Source organism: Delphinus delphis, chromosome 17 (genome assembly GCF_949987515.2).
Source record: "Delphinus delphis chromosome 17, mDelDel1.2, whole genome shotgun sequence".
NCBI classification, from domain to species: Eukaryota; Metazoa; Chordata; class Mammalia; order Artiodactyla; family Delphinidae; genus Delphinus; species Delphinus delphis.
In genome coordinates, this window is record NC_082699.1 from 74,092,722 (window position 1) to 74,104,924 (window position 12,203).

At 41.6% G+C, this 12,203-nt stretch overlaps 1 protein-coding gene across 7 annotated transcripts in view; it reads left to right on the plus strand.

Annotated features, from left to right (window-relative positions):
* The window catches only part of KHDRBS3 (KH RNA binding domain containing, signal transduction associated 3), a 179,851-nt gene that overhangs the window by 98,896 nt on the left and 68,752 nt on the right, over nucleotides 1-12,203 (plus strand). For all 7 annotated transcript variants that reach the window (XR_009516688.1, XM_059995230.1, XM_059995231.2 and 4 more), the window contains one exon: nucleotides 4,710-4,849. Coding sequence is in view for 6 of the 7 variants with exons in the window: in XM_059995230.1 (XP_059851213.1) it covers nucleotides 4,710-4,849 (140 nt within the window). In the remaining variant the exon portion in view is untranslated. The remainder of the gene's footprint in view (nucleotides 1-4,709; nucleotides 4,850-12,203) is intronic.

The window sequence follows — 12,203 nt, forward strand, 5'->3', positions numbered from 1 at the left end:
ATTAACTTCAAGTTCACTGATTCATTCTTCTGCCATCTTAAATCTGCTGTTGAGCTCCTCTGATTAACTTTACATTGTAGTTATTGTGGATTTTTTTAATCTCTTTTTTTCTTTGCTGGTCCAGATTTGGGCCCTCTCCTAGGCAGTTTCTTCCTGCCCTGGGTATAGGTGACATTTTCCTGTTTCTTTGCATGTCTCTTAGGTTTTTGTTGAGAACACTACATTTTAAGTAATGTATTGTAGTAAATCGGATTCTGATTCACTTTATTCCCAGAGGGTTATTGTTGCAGGTTTTTTTTTTTCTTTAATAATTTAGTTGGACTAAATCTGCAAAGTCTGTCTCCTTCATGGTTTAAAGTTTTGTTAATTTTTTTCCTTCTCACTTTTATTTTGAAGCCTGGCCTGCTAGGATTTTTCTCTGGGTCAGCATTGCTGAAAGATCAGCCAGTGGTTGGTCAGAGGGTGTGCTCAAACACCTGTGTCAGTAAGGCTTCCCCCGTCTGCTGATGGAACTGGGTGTGCATTGGGGAGTACATCCAAAGGCTACTCAGTTTTCCAGTCTGCCCTGGCTTCTCCTTTCTGCCAGGAATCCTTGTGTCTCCTTTGTACGTACACAGGCGAGGAGGTGCGGGGCACTTTAGCTTTCTCCGTTCTCTGCTGTACGTGTGCATAGCCCTCCCTTCAGCAGGCGGAGACGTGCAGAGAGCTTATCGAGGCTCTCCAGGCTGTTAAGTTTCTGGCTACTTGGCCAGTCTATTTGTTGCTTGCCCCACCCAGAACGTGATTATTCGGCTTGCTGATTGACTGGTCTTCTCTATTCATTTGCTATCAGAATTGCTACTGATGTTGACAGTGCTGCTGGGCATGGAGTCATTTCACACTTTCTTCAAAATTACGTGAACATCCGTCACTGGTTTTCACGGCTTTCCCCATCCTAGTGGAACTTCTGCGTCATCTGGGCTGGGGAGGAGGGGTGGGAGCACAAGATTGCCACAGACTCCCACTCTCCTTTCCAGAGTCCCGAAGTGGTCGTTTTTAACTGTTTGGTCAGCCTTTATTGTTGCTTTTTATGGAAAGGCTTTGCTGAGCTCCTTGCTTAGTTATCCTGAAAGTCCTGTGCTCTCTCATAACCTTTCATTTTTTTTTTTTTTTTAACTTAGGTTGTTTTGGATCTCTGTCCATACGAGCATATGTAAAGTTTCACTTCATCCTTTTTAATGTCTGCATAATGTTTCATTATATGCGTGTTCCAGAATTTATTTAATTAGTCTTCAAATAATGGACACTTACTTCTTATAGATTATAATTCAAACAGTGATCCCAGGATTAACCTTGGACATAAATATTAGCATATTTGGGCAAATATGTCTGAAGAGTACATCTCTGGCTAGTTAGAGAACCCACTGAATTTTTAATAAATTACTTTTAATGATTTTATTTTAAGACTTTTTTCCTATTCTCCAGGCTAACACATTTAGATAGATCCTAAACTTACTGGCTAGAGAAATCCCATTTACACATATTTAATTAGAATTCTAATCAATTTTCTACTCTTCACAATTGGTGATAGTGTTGGTGTTAATGTTATAATAGTTTCACTTTTCAGGTGGGGAGTTGAAGTGATAATTTACTAGTGACTAGTTTAAAATGTAAAATTGTAAAAATAATTTAATCTATAAGCTACCATATGTGATTTGGTTTCCCTACTGATCTAAAAACATTATTTCAAAGACCAATAAAATTGTAACTACAGTGTGTATGTCAATAGTGTCTATCTGACCTTAGAAGAAACAGTTACCTCACATTTAAAGAAGTTGTCTAAAATCACATAGCTGGTCAGCCCGATTGGGTAAATTCAGGCTTAACCTCAGATGTGATTGACTCAGATTCCGTTTTTTTGCTTTTTGGGTTTTTTTTTTTCCCTCCTAACTACACTATCTGCTGTAATGTATTTTTACACAGATGATGTTTAAAATAGGCTTTAGTTCTAGTTTTCGTGGGACCATTGTAAATCACCTAACTTTACTTAGAGCAATGCTTTTCTTTTTTTTATTTTTCTGTTTAAATTTTTAATTGTATTTTTGAATAGGGCCTCAGTTATCTTCTTTTCCCATGAATCAATTTTTAACCACATACAATTTTATGTCCTGCCTCCTAACACTTTTCAACAGGGCCAATATTCAGCATTTAGGTAGCACATTTTATTTAGAATGTGCTTTAAAAATAATTTATTAATCACACGTTTTTAGTAAAATGGTAAGGAGCATACTGTTAGTAGGCAGAACCCACCACGGATTCAGAGGTTATCTGCCAGGAGCCTGCCAAGGGCCAGCTGGGTTGACACACCCTTCTCTGTAATGTGTGGGGCCTTCCTTCCCACTTCTGTATCCATATCTTTAACTTCTGAATTTCCAGTTCCTATGTCTGATTGCTCTACAACAGCTCAATTTTTGTGTGCTACAGACCATTGCAGACTCGACCTGTACAAAATTGATTAAATCATGATGTCACTTTGTTACTCTCCTTACCTTCCAGAAACCAGTCAAACTTCTTGACTTTGCTCATATACCCCCATATCCAATATTTTACCATTTCTAATAAAATTAGGCATTATAAATAACTCCATATCTACCTGTCACCATCCTTCCTGCCACTTCCCTACTCCAGGCCATCTTTACCACGTACTGGGATTACTTAAGTGCTTCCGTCTGGTGTTTCTGCCTCCAGTGTGTTGTTTTTTCCTTTTAATATCTTTATTGAGATATAAATCACACGGCATAAAATTCACTCATATAAAGTATACAGTTCAGTGCCTTTTAGTATATTCGCAGAGTTCTGCAGCTGTCCCCCTAATCTCAGCTGGGCCATTTGTATTACCTCCCAAAATGAACCTTGTAACCAACAGCCGTCACTCCCCATTCTTCTCCCACCTTCGGCAACCACTAATTAGTTTTTGTTCTTTTTACACAGCTTTTATGGAGATGTAATTCAGATACCATACAGTTTACCCATAAGGTATACAGTTCACTGGATTATTGTATATTCACAGTTTTGTAACCATGACTACCAACTGGTTTAGATTTTTATCATCCCCCAAAGGAACTCCCTAGCCATTAGCAGTCCCTCCCACTTGGCTCCCCTACCTTCTCACACTCCTCTGGCTTACATCGCCACTAACTTCTCTCTCTAGATTTCCCTGGGTTTTTTTGACATTTCATATAAAACACGTACAGTATGTGTAGTCTTTTGCCCTGACTTCTTTCACTTAACATACTGTTATCAAGGTTCATTCAAGTTGCTTTTTATTGCTGAATAATATTCCATTTTACAATATACCACATTTTATATGTCCACTCCTCAGTTGAGGACTTTGGGGTTGTTTCTACTTTTGGGCTATTATGAATAATGCTGCTGTGAACATTCATGCACACATTTTTGCATGAATATATGTTTTCGTTTTCTTGGGTATTACCTAGGAATGGATTTGCCAGGTCATATGGTAACTCTTTGTTCAGCATTTTTGAGGAGCTACTACGTGGTTTTCCGAAGTGGCTGGACCATTTTACATTGCCACCAGAAAGTTGTAAGGGTTTCAATATCTCTGCAATCTTACCAACACTTGATATTGCTTATCTCTTTGATTACTGCTATCCTAGGGAGTATGTTCGTGGTATTTCATTGTCGTTTTTGTTTGCATTTCCATAATAACTGATAATGTCGAGCTTCTTTTCTTGGGCTTACTTTCTGTTTTTCTTAGAGAGAAATGCCTATTCAAATCCTTTATCCTTTCAAAATTAGGTTATGTGTCCTTTTATTATTGAGCTGTGAGAGTTCTTCATGTATTATGAATACAAGTTGCTTATCAGGTAATAGGATTTCAAAATATTTTCTTCTGTTTTGTGGGCTGTATTTTCACTTTTTTGATGGTATTTTTGTGGCACAATAGTTTTAAACTTTGACTTGGTCCAATTTGACTGTTTTTTCATTTGTGCTTTTGGTATCTTAGCTAAGAAATCATTATGTAATACAGGATCATGAAGATTTACTTTCACATTTTCTTTCAAGAGTTTTACAGTTTTAGCTCTTACATTTAGGTCTCTGATCCATTTTGATATAATTTTTGTGTGTGGCAAAAAGTAAAGGGCCCATCTTATTTTTTTGATGTGGATATTCATTTGTTACAGCACCATTTGTTAGAGACTATTTGAAAATCAATTGACTATAATGGATAACTGGGCTCTCAATTCTATTTCATTGATCTTTATGTCTATCTTTTAAGGCAGTACCATACATTCTCCATTACTGTAGCTTTATAGTAAGTTCTGAAATGAGAACATACCAGTCTTCCAACTTCGTTCTTCTTTCTTGAGATAGTTCTGGATAAACTAGGCTCTCTGTAACTACTAGTTGATTGAGTTGTAAATAATAATGCCATATATCAGTTACGTGCCATTTTAATTTTATTATAAATATTTCACTTGGAAAGTATGCACAGCAGAAGGAGATATGGCTGACTGTAGAAAATTCTAGTTTAGGGGAAAAATACTGGGTTTTTTTTTCTTTTTACAACAATTTATTGATAAATTTTCATTTCAACAAACTCAAGTCTTGTTTTATGAATTTAACTATTTTCCTTACCTTTTTTTTTCCTATTAAAAATTATTTGCTTCATGTCCTGAATTCTTTGTTATCTTCTGTCTTTTGTGTAGGACTATAATGATGAAATCAGGCAAGCACAGCTCCAGGAATTAACATATTTGAATGGTGGTTCAGAAAATGCAGATGTACCAGTTGTTCGAGGGAAACCTACCTTGCGTACAAGAGGTGTACCGACCCCAGCAATAACCAGGTAGGTGTGATTTATTGACTTACCTGTTTGTTGTTAGAATAGGGTACCATGGCAACAGTTTTAATGTTTCCTTTTTTAACGGGCAAGCGACTTTACCAGTGTATTGGTACAAAGCCTATAGGAATACATTCAGGCAATATGGTGTCGTATTAAGAGGATTCACTGTGGACTGAGGTATTCCTGGGCTTAAATATAACCTGTACCACTTACTAGCTAATGACTGTAGATAAGTTTATTTAATCACCCTCACGTTATTAATCCCCTAATTCTTTGAATGTAAGTCATAGCTTTGATGCACAAATGGAGATAGTGGAAGCTTGTGTTTTCCCAGTGAGCGCAGACAGTACCAGGCTGGTTCATTGCCGCACCTCCAGTGTTGAGCAGTGTCAGGTACCAGGTGAGTGTCCCGATGCTCGTTGTCCTTTTATGCCGTGTAAATGCTCTGTGGTATCTGAAACTCCGAAGCTTGTCCAGGCACACCGAATTTTTATTTCTGTCTCGGAATCACGACTGCTTTTATCATGAAAAATATGATAATGAATTCGTAAGTCAATTGAAGCAAACTATAAATTGAGACGTGACTCTCAAACTTATTTGAAAATTATTTTTAATTTTTGCCCCCAGAAGAACTCAGTGGAAATTAGTAACACAGACTTTTTTTCACTGGTGACTGTATATATTTTTTCAGGTAGAGTTTTGCATGAAATAATTTAAAATAGGTTTCTTCCATTTATCCAAGTTCCTTTGGAGGAATAAAAAGTGAGTCCCCCTGCTGAGTGCTGATCGACACGCTGTCAGAGCAGTTACAGACAGGTGTTATTGCAATGTAAAAGGAACACAGATCTGGGCATGGTACCAGGTGGGTTTTCTCTGTAAAAAACAGGCTAATAATAATAGGATTGCTGCTGATGATTTAATGAAATAATTTATGTAGCTGTTCAGTAAACGGTAAATCTCTATCATTTCCATTTCTCCTGTTAAATAATTTACTTGCAATCATAGGAAATTACGTATTTGCTATATTCGTTTCCAGTGGCTGTTACAATGAATTACCACAAATTTGGTGGCTTTAAGCAATAGAAATTGGTCATAGTTCTGGAGGCTAGATGTCTGAAATCAGCTTTACTAGGCTAAAATCAAGGTACTGACCGCTCTCCCCCTGGAGGCTGTAGGGGGGAATCATCGTGGTGACCCTCCCAGCTTCTGGTGCCTGTAGGCGGTCCTTGACTTGAGGCCATCGCACTCTGCTCTGTCTCCTTCTTAGCTCTGCCTTCTCGCATCTCCAGTTGCCTCCCTCACATAGGGATGCATGGGACTGTATTTAGAGTCCACCTGGGTGATCCAGGGTAGTGTTTCCATCTCAGGATTCTCGACCTAATGTCACATCTGCAAAGGCCCTTTTCTCTAAATCAGGCAACATCCACAGAACGGATATCCCTTGGATAGAGAATATAGATAATAGAGCACGTGCAGTGCCGTCATTTAGGGGATGCCCTGTTCCTTAGACCAGGTCTTCCATTTTTGCTGAAGGTAATTTCTAATCTAGTTGTCTCATTTTCACTTCAGTTGAAAATGTTATGTTATGAATCTACAAGGAAGGCAGAAACTTTCTGTTCTGAGGGAGTGTAGTATCTGGAGAGATAACCTCCATCTGCCCAGGTGAAAAATTATTCCTCTTGGTGGCAGCCTATACCCTGCTTGCCATTTTGAGCTTTTCCATTGCCTTGGTAGTGGGTATTTTGGGATGGAATTACCGTTCAGGTCACACTTCAGACCCAGTGGTTCGCCTGTGGAGCAGTGGCTGGTTCGTGCTGATCCAACACCTGATGCGGGGCACTTCCGCTCCCCACGTGCCAGGGAGCCAGGCACCGCCACCTTCCCTCCATGTGGTTGTGGGCTTGCGTGGCACCAGATCGTTCAAATACTCTGTTTTCTACAGTGTGAAATTCATGTTCCTCTAAGAGGCATTCAGTTGCCCTTCTGTACTTTCTCTTAAGACCTCTCTCCCAGTTGGTCTTTGTTCATTACTTTGCCAGGTTTCCTGCTTTAGCGCCTGCCTCCCCCCGACACCGCCACTGGGGTAAAGGGTGTGCTCTGCCCTTCCAAACCTTTGTTCACACTGCTCCTGTGTCTGCAAGTCTGTGGTTCCGCTCTCTAACCCTCTCACCTGTTTAAGTCCTACTTGTCTTTACATCCCGAACTGAAACTTCCTTTAACAGACACTCACATCGTGCCTACTACTGACTGAGTGCTTTCCGCGCACATTACAGATATTAACTAGGTTAAGCCTCATAACAGCCCTGTGAGGCGGGCACTGTTTTGCTAAAGTCACCATTTCACAGATGAGGAAACCAAGGCCAGAGGAGTCAGTTACTTGCTCCAGTCACTCAGCTCGGGATTTTTAGAGCCTGGCTGGAATGCAGGCAGTCTGGTTCCAGAAACCATGCCTCTCCCTCTCTTTGATCCTTCCCTTCTGTTTTTATCCAGAATCTTTTTTTTTTTTTTTCTTCCACTCATTCTCCTCTTGCAGTTTTTCCATAGAATTTTCATTCTGTCACTTTTCTTATATATTAATTACAGCACAATTAATGCAAACTATGATGAAAAGACATATTTTTACTACTTTTTCTCATCAGATCACATATAGTAACTTGCTAAGTTAATGTCCATCTACCAGAAGAAAAATAAATTAATATGGAAAATAATTAGGATAGAAAATTACAGAAATCCTAAGGGTGAGATTAATACACAAAAAGGTACATGTTATTTTGTAGGGTTGGCAAAATTGGTCTTCAGATTACGCTTTGAGCTTTCTAGTGGCCAAAGCGGAGGAAAATATGGTTTTAGAATTCACAGCATCTAAATGGCTGAAAACAGTCATAAAACAAAAGGCAAATGCACTTATTGCAGCCTAGCGCTTTCTAGTCCTGGGACCACTGGACGGTCATAGGTAGGTCCTCGCTACACTCAGTCCCTCAGTAAGTCATTTTGATTTTAGCTCTGAAATAAGCCTTAAACCTGTTTTTCTTTGATCACCTTTTCCACCCTGCACTCCAGCCAGACTGGTCTCCCTTCTGTTCCTTGAACAGGCCGAGCTCGTTCCTTTCCCTGTCCTTTGCCTTCACTCCTCCTCCTTGGAAGGCCTGTCTGCAGTTGCCTGCCTGCCCCTCAGCATCCTGTTCTCAACACACACAGGCACCATGTCAGAGAAGCCTTTGCTGGTTGCCTTGTTTGAAGTGGCCGCCCCCATAACCCGGAAGCCAGCCCACAGCACCCTTCTTGGTTACATGGTAGCACTTATCAAACTGAATTTACCTTTCTGACTTGTTCAGTTTTTCATTGGTTACTCCTCAGTATTATGTAAAGCCTGAAAGGCACTTGTGTCCATAATGTTTGGCATATAGGAATCACTCAGTAAATACATGTTGAGTGAATACAGTACAATCGCAAATTCTTTAGACTCTTCTGATCAAGTGTGGACCATTTACAACATTTTTTGTTAGTGTAGTTCTTGTCTGTCACGTGACTAGATTACCAGGGGATCAGCTTTTTGGGAATGGTCACATGGACAGCACCACTTTGGAATTTCACAGCAGAACAAGTCATTACTGGAATCTTCATGAATGTTCCCCACTGGTATCACTTCAGGGTAGCTTTCTGCTGAAAGATGTAAATGATCTAAAAGTAAATCCTGCAGAAGGGAGAAATAAGTATTTTAATAAAACCTTTTCATTCAGTTTCAAATGAGAGGACTAAACTTACTCCTTTTTAACTTAGGAGATAAGGAAGTTTCTTTACTTCCGTTCTGCCCTGTGCAGCCCTGTGGTACGTCACCTCCCTAACTCCCCGCACGGACCCCAGCAGAGAACACATCAGGGAAGATTAGGACTGACGCCACTCCAAGCAAACTCTCTGTTTAGCTCTGTGGTTTTCCCTGTAGGGTCTCCACCGCATATATTGCCTGCTGCCCTGGTGGTCTGGGCTGGACAGTTTTGAGCCCTCCAGGATGCTCCCTTCCTTTCCCCTCTTCAGAACAGCTGGCTAGTTCTGTGTTGCTTCTCCACTGGCCTTGTCTGGCCCATCTGGCCCTTTCCCCAAGTAGCAGGCAGTGTTCTCTCCCTGCATGTGTTACCAGAAAGAGCAGGAAGAAAAAGTGAACAAAGCAGATGAAGCCTGTCTTTCTAAGTAGTACGTACGCATTCACCAGCGTTGGGTGCCGAACGTGGTGGTTTTGTTTCAACCTAGGACATGAGGCTGACCCATTCACGCGGCTTTTATCAGCTTTCATCAGATGGGGAAAATTTTCAGCTACAGTTTCTTTAAAGAGTTTGCCTTCCCCTTATCTCTTCTTTTCTTGGACTGCAACCCCATGTTAGATCTTATGATTGCACTTCCCAGACTGTATGCCAGGGCGCTGGGATGCTGCCTCACGCTCACAGGGCTGCCGTGGAGAGTTTAAAATTTCATGGGACCCCTGCAGTAACCGGCAGCTTTCAGACACTGCATGAAACTATCAGCTTAAGTTAATCATTTATTGTTTTAACACTAGGTCATGCCCCACTGATTTCAGTGACATCGTATCTTTGTAAAACCGGCATCTCAGCAGCTGCTGTGATAAATATTAGGTAGCCACAGTTGCTCTGCCTGTTGGGCAGAGCACGTGACTTCCCCAGACCAGGCAATCAGGTGGGACTCGGTCACTCTCATTTTCTCATCCACACGGATTTTCACGTGGTACCTATGCTCGTTTTAAAATGGGTTATGAATAGTATCACAGACGCTGAAGATTGTGTTAATGACAGAAAGTGATCCATTCTTCTCCGCAGTCTGTGAGAAGTGTTATCGGTAAAGCTGAATAGTTACTATATGGGCCATAAATATTTCACCAGCATATGATATGATTTATATTATTCTACCAATCTCTATTAAAAAGTCCTTCTTTATCATTAAGGGAAGGCTGGATATAGGAAAATGGTATTTCTTTTTCTACTAGCCAAAATTATAAGAATTTCCAATTTTAAAAACCCATTAATTTGGGATGTTATGTAAACTATATGATTGCCTCCTGGATTTACCTTCTGAGGACCTTGTACCACCTGACCTGTCAGAACAGTCACTCTCCTCTCCTTCCTTCCAGCTCTGTGTCTACTGTCCGTGCCTTTCTTAAAACCCTGACAGTGGTTGACCACACACGTGCCCCGCGCCCCGGGCAGACACTAGAGGACTTTCCTTGGACACGAGCTTCTCTGCTTCTCTTGCCGTGAGACCTGGACTGCCCCTCAGTCCTCAGCATTCACTCCCTTGGGTCCACGTGCTCTCTGAGTGTGTGTTAGTGCAGCCACGCTGGGGCTGATTAACGGGAGGCAAAAGGAGAAAAACGTGTGCTTTCTTTTAAAATCACCTTAGTAGGCTTTGGGAAGGCAATAACTGAGGCAAATAACGTGCCAAACAGCGAGAAGACTTCTGACAAGAACTTGTAACTTAAGTGCAGCCTGGAACAGACACGTGAGAAAAGCCGCTGAGCACGGTTCTCCTGCTTACGGTGCATCCGCGCAGCCCGAAGCCGGGTGTGGGTTCCCGGTCCTCCTGTCGACTCCAGTGCCGGCTGAAGGAAGGCTTGGATACCCATCAGGCCAACTGACTTTTCCTAGAATAATGTCAAGCAAGCGCCGCTGTCAGGCTGCAGCCCTGGAGGGTGGAAGGAGCCCAGTGAGTGTTTCCGGTGCAGTGGGCGTCTCCTCCCCTCCCCTCCCCTCCCCACCCTGGCTCTTCAGAAGTTTTAATCAATTTTTTTCCTCTTTGGCCATCAGTCAGTTTCTGGTGTTAGGTCATTTAATGTCACACATTTTCCTGAGCTCTTTCCCTGACAAATTGAAGTTGCAGAGATGATGACCAAGTCATTGTCCCGCCATTCTGAGATTTTTAAGGGGAAAGTCAGAGAAACAAGTAGTTATGGCAGAATGGCTGAAACAGAGCACGAGGGTTATGAGGAAAAGTGAAGCGGAAGCAGAAACGATAGCACAGATCATCCTGAATGGGGAGCGTGGGTACAAACACACTTAGGATGAAGGTAAAGTAATAAGGCAGGGTAGTGCCAGAGGGAAGTCATCCTGCGCAGAGGGGCAAAGGCTTGAAAGCAGGAAAAATGGGGCCATCTGCCTGGAGTTAGGGTGTGGCTATGGGAAAATCAGAGTCACCCCCAGCCCCTCCTAGCTGCGTGGCCTCAGGGAACTTCCCTCTCTAAGCCTAGTTTCTTCGTCTGTAAAATGGAGATAGGACGTTGAGCCACATTAATCCATATCCTACTTAATTTTTTAAATGTCCCATCGGAGCCCAGACTGTGGCATGATTCCTTTTCTGATTACTCAAAATGATCCCTCACTAAAAATAGAATTCCTGTAGCACAGATATTTGATCAGTCCTTGGGCAAATTGCACATCTCTTCTTCACTCCTTTATTATCAATTTCACCATCATCACAGAGACAGAAGACTTGTGCGGCATAGTCCCAGAAGGCAGAAGTAAGGCTGATACTTAGAAATGATAAAGGTTTTTGCTATTTTTGTTTATAAGGAAAAAAAGTAAAAACATGCTAACAATCAGAATTGGAAGACAGTGACAGGCTTCAGAGTACGGAGCGAGCTGTCTCTTTTCAGGGGCTACGTCCCTGGATGAAACGGTAAGTTTCTTGTACTTCTAAGAGGGTGGACTCTCTCATACTGTCTTATGTGGTCAACAGTTTTACTAGTAACCAGTTTGTAACTTGTTGGAGAAGAAACAGATCGCATTGGATTTCTTACAGACTGTGTACAATGTAGGATAACGTAACACTTAGTCTTTTTTTTTTTTTAATTGCATTGAAGGTTGGATGGTTCGCAGAATAAAGAAAAGAGATAACCGACAGGTTTCATAACAAGTCTATAACCTCTGGATCCAAGCTACCCAAGGCAGCACTTGAAATGCAGAGTCTCAGTCCCCAGCCTAGATGTACTGATGCAGACTCTGCCCCGAAACCAGGCCCCAGGTGATGTGCGTGCACAGTAACGTGTGAGAGGAGAAGCACGGCCCTAGCACCGCGCTTCAGATGATCTGTTAAGGTGGTGAGACAGAGAGCTGCCAGAGTCCTCTATTCAGAACATCTAGTCTCCATCAACCCCATGGCTTCTTACGTTTGTTCTGAGGGATTATGACCATAGGCTGCGTTTACCTTTCCCTTCTGTCCAGCTTCTCGTTCCCTTGTCAACCTCTGTCAAGAAAAAAAAAAATACCTCAGTGATTAAGCTTTCAGAGAGGTGAAGGAAAGTTGTCACAAGTCTTAGGGATCCTACAGGAAAATAAATTAGCCCTCAGGTCAT